Here is a 23,132-nt window from a genome sequence, read left to right as displayed (position 1 = left end):
ACAGTCCATAAGACTCTTATCTCTAATTAACCACCAGAAAACCAGGAGTGGCACTGTGGTTCAAAGTGGTAGAACACTAGCCTTGAGCAAAATAAGCCCAGGCCCTGAGTTTAAGCCCTATGGTGCCCCCCCCCCCCAAAAAAAAAAAAATCAAATCCTTTGTGGATCCTGGTGTGTGGCTCAATGGCAGGCCATTTGCCATGTAAACACAAGGCCCTGAGTTCAGTCCTCCTCCAGTGATAAATGAACAAGCCAACTTCAATTCTTTGTTTTGTTTTTACTTGTTTTTAATTTTATTGAAAGTCCAGAAAGGAAAAGGGGAAGGTTACTGAGTTGCATTTCAAATATAAAATTGGCCCATTTTAAATAAACTATTCAATAAGTTTTAGTAACTATAAGTTATAACCGCTGTCATAAAACCTCTATATTAGAATATTTCCAGGAAGTGGAGGTATAACTCATGTGGTAGTGTGCCAACTTTGAGCAAATGCAAGGAAGAGTGCAAGGCCTGAGTTCAAGCCCTGGTGCCAGCACCAAAACAAAACAAAAATATTTTCATCCTTTGAATAAGATCCCTTATGCCCATTTACAGTTAATCCCATCCTCAACCCCAGTCATCCACCATCTACTTATTGTTCCTGAATATGAATTTTCTGGACATTTAGTATAAATGGAATAATATAGTATGTGTTCTCTTATATCTGGCCTTTTGTTCTGTGTATGTTCTGTTTTCTCTTTTTTTCCTCAGGACCTGCTTGCTAGACAGGTCTTCTGCCACTTGAGCCATGCTTGTATCGACTTTTTGCCTTGGTCTTTTTTTTTTTCTCCCCTCCCCTCCCCCCTCCCCTCCTCCTTCTCTCCTCTCCCTCTCCCTCTCTCTCCTCTCCCTCTCCCTCTCCTCCCTGTCCTGGGCCTTGGACTCAGGGCCTGAGCACTATCCTTGGCTTCTTTTTGCTCGAAGTTAATACTACTACTTGAGCCACCATGCCACCCCTGGCCTTTTCTATATATGTGGTACCGAGGAATCAAACCCAGGGCTTCGTGTATATGAGGCAAGCACTCTATCTCGAGGCCATATTCCCAGCTTGCCTTGGTTTTTAAGGTAGGGCTTTGCTTTATGCCTGGCTAGGCTGGACTGCTATCTTCCTACTTGCGCTTCTCCATTTCATTCGCGGATGACAGGAAATTGACTACCTGGGCCTACTCGCTGTGCTTCCTTTGTAGCTGAGATGGCATACTCTCTTAGCTGAGATGGAGTCTCTTAAACTTTTATGCCCAGACTGGCTTCCAGTCATGTTCTTCTGATCTCCGCCTCCCTAGGACCTAGAATAACAGGCTTGATCTTTCATGTCAGAGTCCTTTGCATGTGTTCTTGGAGATTTGGCCATCATGTATCATGTGTCAGTGTATTGTTCCGTTTCTTTAACTGTGTTCCATTTTATAGATGTGAATCATTTGTCTTTCCACTCAACAGCTAATAGACGTTTGTTGCTATTACAAATAATGCTGTTGTGAACATTTGCATGCAAGTTTTTTTGTGTGGATACCTCTCTGTATGTACAGAGTAGAATTGCTCAATTGTATATTTGATTTATGTTACACTTTTTTGTGTTATTCCTGGGGCTTGAACTCAGGGTCTGGGCATTGTCCTTGCACTTTTTTGCTCAAGGCTAGTTGTACTCTACTTCTTGAGCCACAGCTCCAGTTCTAGTTTTTTGGTGGTTAACTGGAGAGTCTCATGGGCCTCCTGAGTAGTTAGGCTTACAGGTGTGAACCCCTGGTGCCTGGCTCACAAGCAGTGTATGAGGATTCAGTTTCTTTACTTTCAACATGGGGTTTTGGTTCCTTCCCTTCTTCCCCCCTCCCCTCTCCCCCTCCCCCTCCATCCCTCTCTCCCTCCCTTTGCCTGTCCTTCCTCACTGTATTTTCTAGTCAGATGCTCTTAGCACTTGGGCCATGCTGTCAGCCATTTCTTCTCTGGTTGTTTAGTTTTGAGATATGATCTCTCTCTTTCTTTTTTGGGGAGGCGGGGTCCCAGCTAATCTGGATGGTGCCCTCCCATGTATGCTTGCCGTAGAGGTTCTGTTCCTGTCATACTTCCCCCTCCCTCTTGCCTTAGATAATGATTGCCCTAATCACTTATCTCCCAAGTGGCCACTGACCTTGAAGATAAGAGACCCATAGACTTCCTGCCTGGACTGGCTTTAAGCTGCAATCAGGATCTCAGCATCTCAGCCTTGGGCTGGGAATGTGGCTTAGTGGTAGCGTGCTTGCCTAGCATGTGTGAAAATCTGGGTCTATTCTTTAGTTCCATATAAACAGAAAAAGATGGAAGTGGTGCTGTGGCTCAAATGGTAGAGTGCTACCCTTGAACAAAAGAAGCTCAGGACGGTGCTAGGCCCCAGGACTGGCAAAAAAAAAAAGGGGGGGGGGGAACCCAACAAAAAACGCAGCTTCCTGAGTAGCTAGGATTAGCCACCAGCTCCTGGTAAAAAGTCTTATTCTTAATGGTCTTGTGTTCTACCTATGCTCAGCTCTCTTTGCCCTATGCCTGTGTCTTCCTTATTTCCTACTTTGCTTCCCTTTGCTTATGATTATCTGCCTAATAACTCAGCTGTGCCATTTAAAACTCTTAAACATCTTGTAGCAGATGGCTAGTGTCTTGGCTGAAGTAGGTAGCAAACATAGTATTTTTACTTAAATTCCAGTGCTGCCCCAAATTTTAAAACAAAAGAAAAGATGTAGCAGTGAGAATTTCTTAAATGCATAGTTGCCAACCCCTGGGCTTTTCACATTCTCTGGCAATGTTGTTCATTCCTGCAGGGGTGACATACAGAAAACATGACCTCAAGAGTTGATAATCCGTGTAAAAGAATGTAACCTTTAGTCTTATTATCACATAGGAATTCCAATGTCTCTAAAAATTATTTTTTCTATCCTTTGTTTTCAAGGTTATATGTGTCTTTAGCTTTTTTTTTTTTTTTTGAAAAGCAAAGTTCAAAACCAAAATGCCTTTCTCTGTCCTTGCCCCAAATGCAGTAACCTACAGGAGTTTTAGGTTTTTAGTGCTATCTGCTTTTGGCTGCTTTCCCATTTTTAAGTTGAGTCTCTGAATATGACTTAGCTTGAAAATCACATGAGAATAAATATTTTGGGGCTACATTATTATCATGCAGTAGAGACAGTTTGCTTCAATTTAGGACTACCTTGATGTGATGTTAATGAATTAAGGAGGGTTTATTTTAAAGACATTTTGATGGATCCTTTTTTCATTTTTCTGGTGCACTCAAGGTTTGAACTCAGGGCCTCATACTTACTTTGCTGGCACTTTATCCCTTGAACCATGCCTCCAGACCTATTGTTTTGATGGAGCCCATGGACTTTGCTGCCTGAGCTGGCCTCTAGTTTGCTTCTACAAATCTCAGCCTCCTTAGTAGCTAGGACTTTAGGCATAGAGCCATTGGTGCCCACCTATGATTTTTTTTTTCTTTAAAAGTGGCAAGTCTTATTAGCCGTCTGTTAGATTTATGAATACCAAAAGCAAATAAAGAAGAACATTGCATAAAGCAAGTATATAGAAGACTATACCCACTAGCAGAAAATTCTTGCTGGTGATACAGCCCATTGGTAGAGTGTTTCCCTAGTGTATACAAGGCCTTGGAAAATAACCTGAGAAAAACCCTTTTTTGAATTGTACAAACTGGAATACCTTAATTTAAATAACCCACTTAAACTCTTAATTTCCTTGAGAAGTTGTTGTAAGACATGGCTTTATGGAGTCTACCACCATGAAAATACTGTAGAAAGTAGAAACAATAAGAGGTGGCTTGGGCTGGGGATATGGCCTAGTGGCAAGAGAGCTTGCCTCGTATACATGAGGCCCTGGGTTCGATTCCCCAGCACCACATATACAGAAAACGGCCAGAAGTGGCGCTGTGGCTCAAGTGGCAGAGTGCTAGCCTTGAGCAAAAGGAAGCCAGGGACAGTGCTCAGGCCCTGAGTCCAAGGCCCAGGACTGGCCAAAAAAAAAAAGAATAAGAGGTGGCTTTTAAGGCCTTATGAAAATGTTCCTTTTAAAATAGGTTATAAATTCAACGTATAAACACCTTTAGAACTATAGTAATTCATATAGCTATACTGACTACAAGAACTAGGAAGCTTTTTTCACATTGCTAATCTAACATTTAGTTTACATGTACTTATTGATAGGTTGCTATTTGCCAGGCATCTTTTCAGAAAACAACTAGAGAGCTTTAATTTTAAGCTGTAATTTAGGCATCAATTTAATGTTTAAAGATGTATTAGTTGGTGGTGTACGCAAAGTATGTCTGAATCAACCAGGTCAATTTAGTACCTTGGAAATTTTCTTTGTTTAGAGATTTGTGTATTTCATTTCTCAGTAATAAAAGCTGTCATAAAAGCAGTAATAAAAGTGTCAGGCCTGTGTATATGGCTTACAACTGTAACAATCCTAGTCCTTGGAAGGCAAAGATCAGGAGGATAAAGTTTGAGACTAACCTGGGCATAAATGTGAGCCCTTCATCTGAATGTAGAAGCATGTTCACTTCTTAAGTGTGATTGATAGTGGCTCAGGCACACACACGAGACCTTCAAGAAATAAAGGCAAAAAAGGCTAGTGGGGTGTGTGTGCAAGTACAAGCCCTTCAACTCAGCTCCCAGTACCACCCAGAATACCCAGAAAGGCAGAATGCTGACTGACATCCATTGAAAACAGAGCGAAAATTCAGAACTCTGGGGCAATTATATAAACTTACATGTATAGATACATTAAAGGTTTTTCTTTCCAGGCTTTTATAATTCAGATTAGTATTGTTTGGCCACAATGACAAAAAAAAAAACCAACAAAAACCAGCTACTGGTAGCTTAAATAGTTTAAGTGTCTGTTCTTTCATATAGCTGGAGGTGCAATTCTGTTGGGAGTTGGTATGTCCCATCAGTCAGCATTGTCAGCCATGATGCGCTGCCTTCCAACATGTTTCCTGCTTTGGTCAGTCATAGTTTTACTTGAAATTGCTTTCAGAACTGCATTTCTGCCATTCCTTCTTGGGCATACCGTATTCTCCTCTCACTCAGCACCTGCTGCCCCTGCCTTACTGTACCTCTTCACGTTTCTCCCACTCAGGACAGTAGAGAGGTTTCTGAATGCAATAATGGACAGACATAGTTGCTGTTTTCTTCAAATAAGTCTTTTTTCCTTAGAAAGTTCTGCTTGAATTAAGAAATATTGTGTAATTTAACTGGGCACTTATGACTCATCCCTATAATTCTAGCTATACAAGAGGTTGATCTGGGGGATGAAGCTCAGAGCCAGCACAGGCGAAAGTCCACTAAATTCCATTTCCAATTAGCCAGCAAAAGTCAGGAATGGTAGAACACAAGTGGTAAGACCACAAGCTGAGCAAGAGCAAGATTCTGAGTTCAAACCCTGCTACCAGCAGAAATAAATAAATAAGTAGGAATTTGACAAGACTAGCAGTGTTCTAGAGAACAAGAAAATTTGATATATTTGTGCCTGAAAATAAGTGTTATGTAACTGTAGGGGCTCTGGCACTAAGGTCAAGGGCCTAATTCTCAAAATTCTGGCCATGAGAATTATGCGCAGATGCTTTGTCTCTGGACTCAACTTCCTATTCCGTAAGTGGGAATTTAAAATTTCTCGTTGAAAGTAACATTCTGAGCCAGGTGCTGGTGGCTCACACCCATAATCCTAGCTGCCCAGGAGGCTGAGATCTGAGGATCATGGTTCAAAGCCATTCTGGGCGAAAGGCTGTGAGACTCTTATCTCCAATTAACCACCAGAAAACCAGAAGTGGAGCTGTGGCTCTAAGTGGTAGAATACTAGCCTTGAGTAAGAGAGCTCAGGGACAGTGCGCCTCGGCCCTGAGTTCAAGCTCCATGACTGACCAAAACAAACAAGAAAACAATAAAAGATTCTGTGCTGGCTGTTTGTGAGATTGGAACCCAGGACCTTAAGCAAGGGAGGGAAATGCTTCACTACTGAGCTTACTCCAGCCTTGCTGGACTTGCTGATAAGTGTTTGGTCATAGCTCTATTCAAAATACCATATCAGTGGTATGAATGGTGTTGTTGCTACTGCAATTAAGAGCTGCCCATTTGTGATGAAGCTCTTAAAAACCAATAATATCAGCGTACCTTCTTTTTTTTCTTAGCTTACCCTTGGCTTGGGTGTCCGTGATATTTATTTGTTTATTCATTTTTGTGTGTACTGGGACTTGAACTCAGAGCCTGCTGCTCTCAGCTTTTTTTCTACTCCAGATTGATGCTCTACCTCTTGAACCACAGCACCACTTCCTGATTTTTGCTGGTTAATTGGAGATAAGAGTCTCACAGACTTTATTGTCCTGGCCAGGTTCAAACCATGATCATCCTTCTGAATAGCCAGGATTGTAGGCATGCACCACCAGTACCTACCTATGTATCTCAGTTCCCTGTATGTAAACAAACACTGGTCTGGATATACTGGTTTTTCTTAACTGGAAATGAAGGTTACTTAAGAATGTTGGATGTCTCCACAAGACTCACAGTTGAAAAGCACTGAAGCCTGTGTGTGTTTTGTGTTTTCTGGGGTCTTCGTGCTCAGGTGCTGGGTTCACATTTTCTTTACTTTATTTGCTAAGAGCTACACTGCTGTTGGCTTATTCTCGCTAGTAGACTACCATCAGTGGTCAAGGCATTCCCCTTCCTAGATGGGTAAGTTGGCCTGTGGAAATCATAGCAGCAACAGAATAAAATCTTAACATGAAATCGCTGGCTTCTGTGGGGGAGGGGATCCCCCGCCCCCCGTTTCTTGAATGATTCCTTAAGAATGGTCTTAAGTTCTCTTGTTCTATAACCAACAGGAGGACTCACAAATGGCAGTGGAAGATACATCTCTGCTGCTCCTGGTGCCGAAGCCAAGTACCGCAGTGCAAGCAGCGCCTCCAGCCTCTTCAGCCCCAGCAGCACCCTTTTCTCTTCCTCTCGTTTGAGATATGGAATGTCTGATGTCATGCCCTCTGGCAGGAGCAGACTATTGGAAGATTTTCGAAATAACCGGTACCCTAATTTGCAACTGCGGGAGATTGCTGGACATATAATGGAATTTTCCCAAGACCAGCATGGGTCGAGGTGAGGGCTTGGCTTTTTCACTACAACTTTTTTTTTTTTTTTTTGCCAGTCCTGGAGCTTGGACTCAGGGCCTGAGCACTGTCCCTGGCTTCTTTTTGCTCAAGGCTAGCACTCTGCCACTTGAGCCACAGCGCCACTTCTGGCCGTTTTCTGTATATGTCGTGCTGGGGAATTGAACCCAGGGCTTCATGTATATGAGGCAAGGACTCTTTGCCACTAGGCCATATCCCAGCCCCTGGCTTTGTCACTTCAGGTCACTGAAATGAGTGCCTTCAGTCCTGTGCCTCAGATAACTATCATACAAAAACCACTCCCCATAATGGGATTCATACCAAGAGTCCCTTTCATATAGCTCTCAGGGTTTTTTGTTTTTGTTTTTAAAGAGGGCTGTGGGTAGGAAGATCCCTAGCTAAACATGTTTGGAAATTCCTTATTGGCCTGGATCACATGTTCAAGCAAACCTTTTACCTTTGTGTAATGGCTTTCTAGTTCACAAGATTTTCTAAGCACTTCAGTTTAAGGAACGGAAACAACATCAGAAAGACAGTAGTAGAGCACAAGCCATGAGTAGAAAAGCTGAGTGAGAGGCATTGAGTTCAAGCCCAGATACTAATTTGTTAAGAACAACCAAACAAAATCTCTTTTTTTTTCCCCCTCAGTGAGACATACATATATAAAATGGGACTAAATGATTAGAAGTGGAACAACTCTGTCTTTGTTCCCATGATGTGGAAATGAGACTAGCGTTTGTGTAGAAGACTTCCCCTTCCTGTTTGGCTGCTCTAGGGACTTAGAAGAAGGTGAACCTAGGCTAGTGACAAAGCCCAATTGGGACCTTATCCATCCTTTCCCATATGCTTTTGTTTCTTTCTCTTGGGCTTCAGTGAAGTCACTTCTATCTAATAACTTCTCCCTTTTGAGTCCTGCCAGCTTGCTGCTGCACTTGGATTCTGCAGTCCAGATTCAGAAACTCAAGGTTTTGTCCATATAGTCACCTTCACCTAAACAAGGCAGTTCTAGTTACTATATCCAAAGATAATGAGTACTGCTTCTTAGGGATAGGAGTTAAAGAATACAGTAAGGACCATAGAGGCACGTGCCCTGTAATGAAATCTATTGAAATGGAAATGTATTTTTTAAAGTTCCACTGTATTAGAGGATAAGTATGTACATGTGAGTGCGTATTTCATGGGAAAGGGAGAATACTGGAGTTTAAACTCAGCCTGGGACCTATAGCTTGCTAGGCTGGTGTTACACCACTTGAGCCATGCTTCTAGCACAGCTTTTCAACTGGCTATTTTTTAATCTTTTTTTTTTTTTTTTTTGTGGCCAGTCCTGGGGCGTGGACTCAGGGCCTGAGCACTGTCCCTGGCTTCTTTTTGCTCAAGGCTAGCACTCTGCCACTTGAGTCACAGCACCACTTCTGGCCGTTTTCTATATATGTAGTGCTGGGGAATCGAACCCAGGGCTTCGTGTATACGAGACAAGCACTCTTGCCACTAGGCCATATTCCCAGCCCTCAATTGGTTATTTTTGAGATCCCATCATAGCTGGGATCACAGACACATGCCCCTACATATGATAAGAAGGGGATCTCATGGATTTTTCTCCCCAGACTAGCCTGGAGCTGCAGTTCTGTCAATCTCAGCCTCCCACATAGTGTGGGATGACAATCATATGTCATCACACCCAGCTAATAGGAATGCATACTACAAAACTAGTGCATAAAGTGACTTACCAGCATTCATTTCCAAGTCTTCCTTAAACTCTGCATTACTCCTTTACTTTGTACTTCAGATTCATTCAGCTGAAACTAGAGCGTGCCACAGCAGCTGAGCGCCAGCTTGTGTTCAACGAAATCCTCCAGGCTGCTTACCAACTTATGGTGGATGTATTTGGAAATTATGTCATCCAGAAGTTCTTTGAAGTAAGGCCTTCTTCTATCCTTTGACTAGAGAATTTCCAGAACATGCATTTACTTTCATAGAATTTTTTAAAAAAAAGATTAGTAATTCCAGTGCAGTCTGAAAAGCCTTTTAGGTTTCCCCTTTTCTGTTTTCTTCTGATGTATTAGCAGTAATCAGTGTATTTGATATGGGGTAAATACTCAAGCAGATATTGCCAGGCTATTCTGGAAATGCAATTTGATAACTATCTTTGTTTAGGACCCAACACTTTGTTTCCAGCTGTCAGAATAACTTCACCAAACATGTTACTTTTGGAGGAAATAATCCTTATGAGGAAAGTAGCAGGATGACAATAAGAAATTATGAACATTAAAAAGAATCTTAACACTCTTTGTAGAAAGTGTAGTTGGTGGCTCTGAATACCAACTTCAGTACTTTTTTTTCTTTTTAAGTGAAAGCTTCAATCCAGACATAAAAGGTCACATTATCTGCCAAGTCCAATACTTTTTATCATAAAAGAAGAATCACAAGGTGGGCTGGGAATGTGGCCAAGTGGTAGAGTGCTTGCCTAGCTAGCATGAAGCCCTGGGTTTGATTCCTCAGTACCACATAAACACTTTGTTAATTTGAATAATATGTATTCTTGCTGTGTTTGGAAAGAATTAATGAAGTTGATGCATTAATGTGTTTCCTATAATAAAGTTTCAAAGAGACAGGGATATTTTGCTTACTATTGTTGTCAGCCCTAAGTTATAAACTCACAATGGCCTAGAATATTGAGATGAAGAATCTGGTATGGAGAGCAGAGAGCAAGGCTGGGACTTAAAAATATTAACTGCTAATGACAAGTCTGAGAACTTTTCACATCATCTTTTGTTTCATTTGTATGAAGATTTAAAATTGGCTAACAGGCTTTATTTCCTCAACATTTTTATGAAAATTAAATTCTTCAGCCATGGACTCAAAATCCAATCTTAAATGTAACTCTTCCCTTTTTGACTTGAGAATATCTCTGTATTGTCATTTTGGCCCAGAAATGAAAACAGCTCCTGTTGGAGCAGCTGGTGGCATAAAGCTGGGGTTTGGAATAAACTAGAGAGCAATCCTCCACTTGAGTGCCTTCCCTTGCTGGAAAAGTTGGGAATGGACAGGCTGATAATTCATAGATTCCTCTTCAATCTCAGGATTACACTGCCCCAATGAAAACAAAAAGGATGGAAAATCATTCTCTATAGCATTTTAATATTCTATATACTTGCTTCTTCATTTTACTAACTTCATCATCCACATCTTGTTGCCTCCTGTAAATAATTCTTGGAGAATATAGAATACTAATTTATAATACAGTGAGCATGTGTGCTTCCCTTGAACTTGGTAACCTTCACCCACACAAAAGAGTTTGCTAAGCTAGGTGCCATTAGCTCACACCTGTAATCCTAGCTACTCAGGATGCTGAGGTCTGAGGATTGCAGTTCGAAGCTATCCCAGGCAGGAAAGTCTGTACGACTTTTATCTCCAGCTAACCACCAAAAAGCTGGAAGCAGAGTTGTGGTGGACCTGGTAGAGCCTTAAGTCTGAAAACAGGGACAGCACCCAGACCCCAAGTTCAAGCTCAGGACCTGAACCAAAGGGAAAAAAAGGAGTTTTTCAATCCATGGGACTCAAGACATCTCAGGGGCTGTGATTTGTTGCAAAACCTGCTTCCTGAATGCAACAGGGTTTCCCTTACATTATGCATTTTAGGATAAGTACATGTACTCTGCCTATGTATGGAGCAGGAATTCATTATAAACTAATGTCAGCTTGGAGTCATGAAACCTTTGTATATGAGGTGAGCACTTCACCACTAGGCCATCTTCCCAGCCTCATGAAACCTTTGTTTAGCACTGTTAGTACTGGCTATCTGGGTGGCTTTCCCCCCCCCCCCCCCCTTTTTTTAAAGGTTGAAAAGGGTTCTTTAGTCAGAGGCTCGAAAATAATAAAGGTTCTTTAGTTAATCATAGGTAACAGAGCTAAAAGAGAGTATGCCAACTGTTGATGCAGAATAATGAATACTTTGCTCTCTCTGGTTTCTTCCCTTCTACCTAAGTAATGGTGTTCACCCACACATTATATCTAGTTTGGCAGCCATGAACAGAAGCTGGCTTTGGCAGAACGGATTCGAGGCCATGTCCTATCACTGGCACTGCAGATGTATGGCTGCCGAGTTATCCAGAAAGCTCTTGAATTTATTCCCTCAGACCAGCAGGTAATTGTAAGTTTCCCCTTTCACTTTTCTCTTGGTGTTCGATGTCTCTCCGTGGTACGTGCAGTGAATCCTGTGGAGCTGTCAGTCTGTAGTGTTTTGTGTGTGCATGGCAAGCATGTTTGCACAATTAATTTTGTACGTTTAGTGGGTTGTGTCTTAGGTTAAAACCAGTGTTTCCCACACTCTTCGCTTTGACCAGAGCTTAGCTTTTGGTAGATGCAATTCTATAAGTGGACTTTTATATTTCCCAATAATCAAAGCAATTAAGATGCTAGCTTGTCTTTTTCTTCAGCCTATATTGAAAATTTCAGCAAATCAATGTTATCTACTCCATCTTTCATTTCCTTTATTTTTACCATTTTGTTCACACAGTCACTGAACACTTAGTCACTGAACAACATCTACTGTACACATGTGTGCTGTTCTTGACTTGGAGGCACAGAAACAACACAGCCCCCAGTCTGGAGAGAAGAGCAGTGGAAAACCTGCTGCACACAGGCCCTGCCCCATGTCTCCAGGGAAGGCTTTGTGACACTCGAGCCTAAGAGGAGAGAGAGGGCAGGCAGAAGTCTGAGTAGTTGGTTAGCAGCTATGAATGGAGAGCTGACAGGAACCACCTAGAGGTTTTGGGGGTAGTGACAGAGCAGGTTCCCCCAGCAGCTCACAGACCCATGGCCCCCTCATGGGCAAGAATGGCACACTGCAGCTTGTCTGCAGCTTGTGACCAGAACCCTCAGCCTTTGGGCCCTTGAGCTCCTAGCCCATCTCGGTGGAGGGGTCACCACTGTCTGGCGATGATGACTCACTTGCCCTCACTGAGAATGAAGTTGGGTGATGAGAATCTGTGTTATGGACTCAAGTTCTGAGCCAGATTAAGACCCTGCCATCTCTGATGCAGCCCCACCCAGCCCACAGCCAGTGGGCCGGTGATGGCAGTTGAAGGCTGGGGGAATCCAGAGCCCTTTGGGTTAGTTTCACAGACAGTGGTAGAGATGCCCTGGAGGCTGGGGCAGAGTTCAGGGTACAGTAGAATAGGCATTTGTTCACTCATTCAAGGGCCAGTGCTAGAGGGGCACCATTGGAAGGAAAGTGCCCTCTGAAGCCAAGACAGGCATATGGTGTGCCTCTGTGGCTGGTTGATGGTTATGTTTTTTAAACCTCTATTAGGTCTTCCCCAAGTTAGACATTTTTTGGGGGGGTACTAGTTACTGGGCAATAAATTACTGTTTTGTTAACACATGGAAGAATTTGAGTTCTTATGTCTTTCCATGTTGTGGTTTTGCCACAGATGTGTTTTGCTTTGATGGTTAGTTTAGGAGTGTGTGGATTGTCCCAGTGTTTGCTGTCTGTGATTATGGTGGCCTTTTCTTTCCTTGTCTCCAATAGAACGAGATGGTTCGGGAACTAGACGGCCATGTCCTCAAGTGTGTGAAAGATCAGAATGGCAACCATGTGGTCCAGAAGTGCATTGAATGTGTGCAGCCCCAGTCTTTGCAGTTTATCATTGATGCATTTAAGGGACAGGTAAGTGACATAGGAACAAAGTAAGGAAAACATTGGTAGGTGACCCAGTTGTGAGTGGTGTTATGTGCCTGGCTCCGGGCCATTTTCCTTCCTCCATTCGTGCATTTGTTTGCTTGTGTGGCAATCAAATTGTTGAGATAAAATCTCATGTTTGAGGAATCATTTTTTCTTGGTTTATTATTAGCCTGATATTTAAAAGGTTTTATTTTTGCTTAAAATTCAAGTCATTTGCACAATTTTGTAGGTCATTTGTGGAGTTGTATTTAAAATCACAAGGTAGTCTTTGTGTAAGATTATTTGGAGAGAATTGATATAAGTTGGTTTGAACTGAAATGAGTACGGAATTGCCATAAATAATTTCTAATTCCTCCTCCTTATTTTTATATTGAAAGTGTGTTTTTAACACTACCTTCTTTGTTATACCTTGTTTCCCTCCTAATACCCTGGAATTGGTCATTGTTAGTTTTGTTTTTGGTGGTGCTAGGAATTTAACTCAGGGTCTCATGCTTGCAAGGCAGGTGCTTTACCACTTGACACCCCCTCTTTGCGTTGGTTACTTTTGAAGTAGGGTTGACCTTTATGCCCATTTCCATACTGGCTGTGATCCTCTTCCTTGTGCTTCCCTATGCCTCTGAGGATGGCAGGCACACACCATCTTGACCAGGCCTTCATTGGGATATGGAGCCTTACAAACTTTTGCCTTAGTTTGCTTCACATCATGATCACCTGATCTCGCAGGCAGCTAAGGTTACAAGCTTGAGGCACTGTGCTCAGCTATAGTTTCTTTTGCTAAAAAAGGAACATACTCATACCTTCCTAAGCTGATGGGACAAGGGAGTAAAAGAGTCCCTATTTGGGCACGAGAAACTGGTCTCTGAGAAAAAAGCAAAACACTAGAAAAACCAAGTGGATATTTTCATGTGTAGTGAAAATTTGCTATAGGTTATCAGGTGTGTATAGCCTAGATTGAAACAGAGTTCTTTAGGCTTGGGGGGGGGGGGGGTTGTTCATTTACTACAGTGGTTAACTAGTCTAAGGACAAAAGCCAGGGCTTGGTGGTAAGTGGAAACAAGCACATGTTTGTTTACATCAGAGCTATGGATTGAATTTAAGGTCTTGTGCCTCTACTGTTGGAGCCATGCCCCCAACCTAAGATTAGGGTCTTCAAAGTACATACTAAAAAATGAAAAAACTATACCAGGAAATGGAGGATGGATGGAGATATATGTGTGTGTATACATACATACATACATACATACATACATACATACATACATACATACATACATACATACAATTCTCTACATACCTGCCTTGCCTTTTGCAGTACTGGTGATACAACCCAGGTCTTGGTGTATACTAGGCAAGCTACTCCTGCTAAACCACACCCTTAGGCCAGGCACAGTTTGTATTTTCAAGGCAAAACTGTCAAAGGATTAATAACTAGAATATATAAGGAATTTCTATAGTTCAAGAAGCAATACACTGTGATAAAAAATGGTCTGAAAATAGAAATTAACATTTCACAGAAGAAATGCAAATAGCCAACAGACAGGAAAAAAGAGTATCCCATTTAGTAATAAGGAAAATGCAAATGCATCTCTAGTGATAGCTATGATCCAACCCATCCACTGCCGTCTGTGGGCAGGAATAGGGGGCCTTCAGACTGTTGGCAGGGACATTGCTTGTGCGCGAGCATTTGTGCATGCGTGCGTGCGTGTGTGCGTGCGTGCGTGTGTGTGTGTGTGTGTGTGTGTACACATGTGTACTCCCTAGGCACTTCTGGCCTAGATTTCTAGCTGGTGAACCATCTGTATAAGATGTACCCCAAGATCTATTTGCGGAAAGCAGCATTAGTCCTCTAGTGGGAAGACTTAAGTGGCGGATATCCATGAGCAGAGGATTAGATCTTAAATTGTTTTATTTAGCCAACAGCATTCTGTACTCAGAGTAAATTGCAAAAATACCCAAAGCATTTGACATGGATATTGGAAACATGGTGTTGAGTGAAATAAATCAAGGGCTCCAGTATTGTTGAAGATGTTTTTGTTTGGGGTGGTGTGGGTTTTAGAAAGTATTTTTATTGGGCTGAGAATGTGGCCCAGTGGTAGAGTGCTTGCCTAGCATGCATGAAGCCCTGTGTTTGATTCCTCAGCATCACATATATAGAAAAGGCTGGAAGTGGCACTGTGGCTCAATTGGTAGAGTGCTAGCTTTGAGCAAAAAGAAGCTTAGAAACAGTGTTCAGGCTCTGAGATCAAGCCCCAAGACTGGTCCCCCCAAAAAGCATTTTTATTATTTTTAAGTAATTGGTACAAAGGGCTTAGTGTTCAACATGATCAGTTTGTAAGTATGTACATCTTGATCAGTGTCACACCTTGGTTGTTTTTGTGGGTTTATGTGCCAGTCTTGAACTCAGAGCCTGGGCCCTGTCCCTGAGCTTTTGTGCTCAAGACTAATGCTCTACCACATGAACCACAACTCACAGCCTTTTTGGTGGTTAACCGTAGATAAGAATCTCTTGGGTGTTCATGACTGGGCTAGCTTTGAGCCATAACCCTCAGATCTCAGCCTCTCTGAGTAGTTAGGATTACAGACAGGTGTGAGCCGCTGGCACCTGGCAGTTTGTCTAATATTATTGTAAAGGTGATGTACAGTACGGAGGGTTCATAAAAGTTGGTTTGTTTTTGAAGCAGGGTCTCACTGTATATCCCAAGGTGGTTACAAACTGGCTATCCTCCCACTTGGACTCCAGAGTTGGGGTAAAGAATGTGACACCACACTTGGCATTATTATTCTAGATTACAAATTTGAGATTTCTTGCTATACAGGTAGGCAAAACAAAATAGGTTTGGATATTCTGGAGCTCAGCCTATGTGCAGGCCGTGGATGTAGATTGTTGGCCACGTGAGATGTCTTAGACTTAGAAGTACTGAAGTGGGTTTATTAACACACAGCAGCTACATACCTCTTATTCCAAGAGAACTTAAATGCCACTGAATTCACTTGTGAACATCAATGATTCGTATATGTAAAAGTTATCAAAACATCAAAAGCCACGGGAGTCATTTGGGGTTTTCTTTGTATTTGTCTCCTGCAGGTATTTGCTTTGTCCACACATCCTTATGGCTGCCGCGTGATTCAGAGAATCCTGGAGCACTGCCTCCCTGACCAGACCCTCCCTATCTTAGAGGAACTTCACCAGCACACAGAGCAGCTTGTGCAGGTAGAGGAGCCGCAGCACCAGGGGGCTCTTGTAGGCCCGGCTTGTGTGTTTTGTCAGCATAGGTATCTGCTTTAAAAGATGTTAATGTATCTTAGATGCCCATTGAATCTTTGGGCATGTTTGCAAAGCAGCCTGGACTGTGTGTCTTGAATATTCTTAGTGAATAGGGCCCCAGCCTTGGCGTCAGGAGGCTGGCTTAAGTGCTGCCCACATGAACTCAGTCACTTGATGAACACTACTTAATCCCACAGGTGTCCTCATTGTTGAATGAACCATGTGTATTAGTCCATTTCTTCTTTCTGTGCTTGTGCTACTGATGAAATAACTAGATGTGCCTGTGTTGAACATAAATCCTTGCAGTTTTCCCGAGAGATAGAACAGTACATTACATAGTTGGTACATTTCTGTTTGAGAAAAGTAACTCTCATTCCCAGAGTGCCTCCTCCCCCCTGCTAAAATGATTTTGGTTGTCATTATTTACAAAGAACTCACCTAGAACTTGTGGGCATAAATCCATAGAGAGAACTGTTCTATTATCTAGTAACAATGTATTCCTATTTTATAAAGAGGGAAAACAGTTATTACCTGTTCATTAAAATAATTCGTACATGCTCATTGGTATCAAGTAAGCTGTCATGGTGCCACAAGAAATATTGGTATTAATTAGAAGTAAGGTTGTAGGTAGCATACAGACCTGGTGTTTACATACATTTTCCCCCTGATTTCTGTTCCTCAAACAGGATCAGTATGGAAATTATGTAATCCAACATGTACTGGAGCATGGTCGCCCTGAAGATAAAAGCAAAATTGTAGCAGAGATCCGAGGCAATGTGCTTGTATTGAGTCAGCACAAATTTGCAAGGTATGTGCTTTGAGTTTGGTGGACTGTTTCCAGAAGATAGGATGAAGTACTATTTAGGCTACGGAAAGAAGGAATGGTCATTCTCTTTTCCTAGTTTTTATTATTATTTTCATAGTATGTAGCTTTAAAAACCAAAGTAGTTCTACAAAGTATGAGCCCTAAGAAATCCTTTAGGTAGGCATCTCACTTCCTTAGAGTTGGTCTGTCATGCACATTGGTCCACTGCATGTTGCATTAACTTGACTATGATTTGGAATTATATGATATTCACCACTAACTCTCTAGTAGTTTCCACTTTCTGTAGGCCTAGTGTCCTCCCAGGCTCACCACTAGTGACTCCCAGCTTGTTGCAGGTGTGCAGAGGCTCTTGTGAGGGTGCTAGGGTGTGCTGTTATAAGTCCATTGTTTGTCCTATTGCCACACAGCATAGTACTTTCTGGTTTCAGAATATTTTCTTTCTTGGTCTTATGGATAGATTGCAAGGTAGTAGGATTGTGCATGCATGCATGCATGCGCGCGCGCGCACACACACACACACACACTTGGGAGAGCAGTACTGGAGTTTGAACTCAGGGCCTCTAGCTTGCTAATAAGCAGGTGCTTTACTACTTGAGCCACATCCACTAGCCTCTTCTGCTTTTATTATTTTTCACATAGGGTCCTAATTTTTGCCTGGATCTGGACCATAGTCGTCCTATTTATATGTATGCTCCTTGCATAGCTGGGATGACAGGCAGACAAACACCCAGCTTTTTTATTGGTTGAGATGAGGGTCTTGTAAACTTTTTTGGTAAGCTTTTTTAGCCTGAGCTTGGCCTCAAACTTCAATCCTCCCTATCTCTGCCTGAGTAGCTAGTATTACAGGCATGAGCCACCAGAACCAACTTAATGTTCACTTAAAAAACATTTTTTTTTTTTTTCCAGGCAGCCTGGGGCTTGAATTCAGGGTCTGGGCACTCTCCCTGAGCCTCTCTCTGCTCAAGGCTAGCACTACCACCTGAGTCACAGCACCACTTCTGGCCTTTTCTTTTTATGTGGTACTGAGGAATTGAACCCAGTGCTTCATGCATGCTAGGCACCCTACCACTAAGCCACATTCCTAGCCCTAATGTTCATTTTAATTTGTGAACTCTTATTGGATAGTAGCATGCAAAATAGATAAATAAAAGTGCCTAGATGTAGTGATGTAGTAGATAAGAAGGAATGTGTAACAGAGCCATTCACCAGTATAGTATGTTGCTCTGGAGAGGAGCTATTTCAGAATAATTAGAAATTTTGAATCTTGTTTTAGCTAGGCATTCACTCGGAAGCTCCTCTTCTTTTTTGTTGGTTATGGGGCTTGAACTCTGGGCCTGGGCACTGTCCCTGAACTTTTTTTGCTCAAGGCTAGTGCTCTTTGAGTCACAGCGCCACTTCTGGATTTCTGGTGGTTAATTGGAAATAAGTCTCATAGACTTTTCTGCTAGTGCTGGCTACAAACCTCAATCCTCAGCTCTCAGCCTCCTGAGTAGCTGAGTACAAACATGAGCCACTGGCACCCAGCTTAAAGCTCCTTTTCTACTTGAGGATTTTGTGACCCAGAGTCTCTCCCACCCCATCTTTGCCAGGTGTAGTAGGCTTGGGGCTGATGGTCCATATGCAAAGGCTATGAGATAGTCCTTGACACCACAAAGCCAAGATGCAAACCAAACAACTGTGAGTGATCACCCTCACTCAGTAAACATCTATTATGTGGCTCCTAAGTCCCCCTAAATGAAACCACATTCCCTTTTCCTTCCTAAGATGTTTGTGAAGTGGTTGGCAGTGCCTACAGACCTTACAGCCGTGCGTCCCCTTTCCAGATGCAGTCTGCAGTGGCCTGACAAAAGCACTGTGGGCTTGGCTGGGTTCCCTCCCTCCCTAGGCCTAGAAACTCATACTCCATGCTGGCTCTGGAAGAGAAAGGAATCCATAGGTACTGAAGTCATAAACTAACCCTGTTGGTGTGGTCGGTTACCGTTTTTGATGGGCACTACTGATGGCTCAGATCAGGCAGGGATGAAGGGATCCCTTACCAACACTAGAGCTCTCCTGCTGCTCCTAAGGGCAAGATAGAGGCTAAGAGTTGTCCCCAATCTGTCATTCCAGCAATGTTGTGGAGAAGTGTGTTACACATGCATCACGTACGGAGCGTGCTGTGCTCATCGATGAGGTGTGCACCATGAACGACGGTCCCCACAGTGCCTTATACACCATGATGAAGGACCAGTATGCCAATTACGTGGTCCAGAAGATGATCGACGTGGCAGAGCCAGGCCAGCGGAAGATTGTCATGCATAAGGTAAGTTGGACCAGGCAGAATCTCAGTCAGAGAAGGCCTGCCAGGTCTAGACAGCCTTGCTTTTTGAGAACTTCATCACTGGACGACTTCTCATGCTGGGTCTTTTCTTTTCTTTTTCTTTCTTTCTTTCTTTTTTTTTTTTTTTTTTTTTTGCCAGTCCTGGGCCTTGGACTCAGGGCCTGAGCACTGTCCCTGGCTTCTTTTTGCTCAAGTCTAGCACTCTGCCACTTGAGTCACAGCGCCACTTCTGGCCATTTTCTGTATATGTGGTGCTGGGGAATCGAACCCAGGGCTTCAAGTATACGAGGCAAGTGCTCTTGCCACTAGGCCATATCCCCAGCCCTGGGTGCTTTCTTTTCTTACATAATTTATTCACTTAGGTGTTGCCACCCCTGTTGGCAACTCACAGGTGTCAGTCTTGGTTCTATGTTTGGTTGCTGGTTTTTTTTTTTGGCCAGTCCTGGGGCTTGGACTCAGGGCCTGAGCACTGTCCCTGGCTTCTTTTTGCTCAAGGCTAGCACTCTACACTTGAGCCACAGTGCCACTTCTGGCCATTTTCTGTATATGTGGTGCTGAGGAATCGAACCCAGGGCCTCATGTATACGAGGCAAGCGCTTTACTACTAGGCCACATTCCCAGCCTGTTGGTTGTTGTTTTGAGATAACTATGTAGCCCAAGCTGGCCTCCCAAGTGCTGGATTACAGGTGTATGTCATCGTGTGTGCTATCACAGTTGTCTACATGTGAGTCTTGTGCCCAGAACCTATCCCATCCCCCCCCCCCCCCCCCAGCCGTACTGGGGCTTGAACTCAGGATTTTGCATTTGTTTGTCTTGTTTGTTTGGCTAGCACTCTACCACTTGTACCTCTAGCTGAGATTTTGCTGGTTGTTTTGGAGATGAAATTGCAGACTTCAAACTGCAATATTCCAATTTGCACTCTTAGCTTATAGTTTTTTTTTTAAATGTGTGTGTGTGTACGGGGGCACTGCTGGAGCTTCAACGCAAGGCCATGACCTCTTGCCTAGTATTTTGGCTGAACCCTACTTCCAATTTTGCTGGATAAAGAGTTCAACAGATTTGTCTGCCCAGGCTGGCTTCGAGTCAGCATGCTTAAATCTCAGCCTCCTGAGTGCTACTCAGCTAGATTATAGGGGTTAGCCACTGGTGTTTGGCCAGGTTACGGTTGTCTGAGCTATTTCCCTCATTGGGCTTTAAGAGATAAACTGACTACACCCAGCAAGTCAGCCTGTCCTCCTCACCACCCCTCTGTGAGGTTCAGATTCCTGTGTTGTCACATCTATTGCACACATGTGTGCTGTTCCTGACCTGGAGGCACAGAGACAACACAGCCCCCAGTCTGGAGAGAAGAGCAGTGGAAAACCTGCTGCACACAGGCTCTGCTCCATGTCTCCAGGGAAGGCTTTGTGACACTCGAGCCTAAGAGAAGAGAGAGGGCAGGCAGAAGTCTGAGCAGTTGGTTAGCAGCTATGAATGGAGAGCTGACAGGAACCACCTAGAGGTTTTGGGGGTAGTGACAGAGCAGGTTCCCCCAGCAGCTCACAGACCCATGGCCCCCTCATGGGCAAGAATGGCACACTGCAGCTTGTCTGCAGCTTGTGACCAGAACCCTCAGCCTTTGGTCCCTTGCGCTCCCAGCCCATCTCGGTGGAAGGGTCACCACTGTCTGGCGATGATGACTCACTTGCCCTCACTGAGAATGAAGTTGGGTGATGAGAATCTGTGTTATGGACTCAAGTTCTGAGCCAGATTAAGACCCTGACACCTCTGGTGCAGCCCCACCCAGCCCACAGCCAGTGGGCCGGTGATGGCAGTTGAAGGCTGGGGGGGTACAGAGCCCCTTGGGTTAGTTTTACAGACAGATTCCCTAGAGACTGGGGCAGAATGGGAGTTGAAGACAGGTCTGTCATCGTTCAACAAGTGCGTGTGCTCTGTAGCAAGCCCTTCCTGAACAGGGTTCTGTTGGTTGTCCTGATCAACACTGGGGAACATGGGGTGTGGGAGGGGTGTGCAGGAATGTGAGTAGAGAGCTACTGCGGGGGGGGGGGGGGTCACATGAACCTTTCCTGGGAAGGGAGTGGAGAGCAGATGGCAGTTGACCTTCACTAGGGCAGAACTGTGGCAATGCCACACCCATATCTCAGCTCATCATCCTGAGGCTAGCAGGACTGGTAACTTGGGGGAGGGAAGTGGCTACAGAGAAGAGGCTGTGAAATAGTGTGGTCAGTCCTTGGTAGCCAAGGACTGAAGAATTGGGAGCTCACATCAGGGTGGGTGATTTGTGAATGAAAGGGGACTTTTTCAATATCCTAGTTTTCCCACTTTATTTTATTTTTAATTTTTTTATTGTCAAAGTGAAGTACAGAGGGGTTACAGTTTCATATGTAAGGCAGTGAGTACATTTATTACCCAACTTGTTACCTCCTCCCTCCCCTCTCCCCAAATGATTCCAGACGTTTGCCTATTTGTTTATCTATTTATTGCCAGTCCTGGGGCTTGAACTCAGGACCTGAGCACTGCCCTTGAGCTTCTTTTTGCTCAAGGCTAGCACTCTACCACTTGAGCTGCATCACCAATTCCGGCTTTTTGTGTTTATATGGTACTGAGGAATGGAATCCAGGGCTTCAGGCCACTAAGCCACATTCCCAGCCTGGTTTTCCCACTTGAGAACAGAGAGAGCAGGTTGATGACAGAAGTGCGCACACATGTGTATTATGTGTATGTGGTCAGGAAAACTGTGAAGGTTACCTGATTTCACTCGCCAGCCAGCTGGTCCCAGGATAGAGGTGAGGAGTGGAGTTGTACTTGGTTTCTCGGAGGAGAGCCACCACAAGCAAAGGGATTGCTAGCCTCAAGTCCTCCTGGCTGTGTTTCCCATGCACACAGTCTTCACTCCCCAGCAGGGAAAACAGGTTCATAAGCCGTGGTCCTCTGCGTCTGTGTGGAAAGATGGATTGCTGAGCATGTAAAGTGTTCCCTGAGCCCACAGCAGGGGGCACCTGGCCCTGTCTGACTGCACAGAAATGTGTGTAGGGAATGGGGAAGATGCTGGTATAGGGGAGCCTGGGTCCAAATCCATGGGAACAAAGGAACACATGCCCAAGAAAGCATGTTGGGAATCGATGGTAGGAGAGAAGCCAGACTGTGTTCAGACACCCGTGCCATCCTTCACCAACCAGTTGACCTTGGCTAAGTGACAGAACCACTCTGCAGCTTCATTTTTTTCATCAGTAAAATGAAGCCAGTTGCTGGCTTGTGATTCACACCTACAATCCTAGCTGCCTGAAGAGTTTGAGACCAGCTAGAGATCCTAGTTACCTTTAGAAGGCTGAGATCTGAGGATCACATTCGAAACCACTCTGGACAAGAAAAGTCTGAGAAACTCATCTTCAGTTAATCACCAGAAGTTAGAAATGGAGTTATGGCTCAAGTAGTAGAATGCTAGCCTTGAGCAAAAGAGCTCAGGGACAGTGGCTGAGTTCAAGCCCCAGTACCAGCACACACACACAAAATTGAGACCTGCCAGGTGCCAGTGGCTTACACCTGTAATCCTAGCCACTTAGGAGGTTGAGATCTGAAGATTCAAAGCCTGCTGTGAAACTCTCTTCTCCAATTAACCACCAGAAAACAGGAAGTAACGCTTTTGCTCAAAGTGGTAGAACGCTAGCCTTGAGCAATAAAACCCAGGGACAGGGCCCAGGCCTTGAGTTCAAGCACCCCCCTCCCCCATTCGAGAGAGAAAGAGACACAGACAGAGACAGAAACATACACACCTCTTACCTAAAACATAATGAGCAGGAGCCAGGGATGAAAGTGTGGCTCAAGCAGTAGGGTGTCCGAAGTGGGTGAGAGCTGCCCCTGGCCCCTCTCCCTGGGCC

General features: G+C 43.8%; 1 protein-coding gene and 2 non-coding genes across 27 annotated transcripts in view; all 3 read left to right on the top strand.

The window, feature by feature from the left end:
* Positions 1-23,132, top strand: part of Pum1 (pumilio RNA binding family member 1) — a 124,205-nt gene that overhangs the window by 99,192 nt on the left and 1,881 nt on the right. For 18 of the 25 annotated variants that reach the window (XM_048350726.1, XM_048350705.1, XM_048350703.1 and 15 more), the window contains 7 exons: positions 6,882-7,149; positions 8,947-9,076; positions 11,176-11,310; positions 12,691-12,828; positions 15,929-16,054; positions 16,795-16,916; positions 19,044-19,236. In XM_048350726.1, coding sequence (XP_048206683.1) covers positions 6,882-7,149; positions 8,947-9,076; positions 11,176-11,310; positions 12,691-12,828; positions 15,929-16,054; positions 16,795-16,916; positions 19,044-19,236 — 1,112 coding nt within the window. The remainder of the gene's footprint in view (positions 1-6,881; positions 7,150-8,946; positions 9,077-11,175; positions 11,311-12,690; positions 12,829-15,928; positions 16,055-16,794; positions 16,917-19,043; positions 19,237-23,132) is intronic. The other 7 variants (XM_048350729.1, XM_048350727.1, XM_048350721.1 and 4 more) reach the window with 1 other exon arrangement.
* LOC125355789 lies at positions 12,092-12,176 on the top strand. Its single transcript, XR_007211722.1, has one exon. It is a non-coding gene; the product is annotated as a small nucleolar RNA SNORD103/SNORD85 (small nucleolar RNA).
* On the top strand, positions 20,920-21,004 carry LOC125355788. Its single transcript, XR_007211721.1, has one exon. It is a non-coding gene; the product is annotated as a small nucleolar RNA SNORD103/SNORD85 (small nucleolar RNA).

Source organism: Perognathus longimembris, chromosome 7, assembly GCF_023159225.1.
Source record: "Perognathus longimembris pacificus isolate PPM17 chromosome 7, ASM2315922v1, whole genome shotgun sequence".
In the NCBI taxonomy this organism is placed as follows: domain Eukaryota; kingdom Metazoa; phylum Chordata; class Mammalia; order Rodentia; family Heteromyidae; genus Perognathus; species Perognathus longimembris.
The sequence above is the reverse complement of the archived record's forward strand: the minus strand, read 5'-3'. Positions and strand labels throughout refer to the sequence as shown.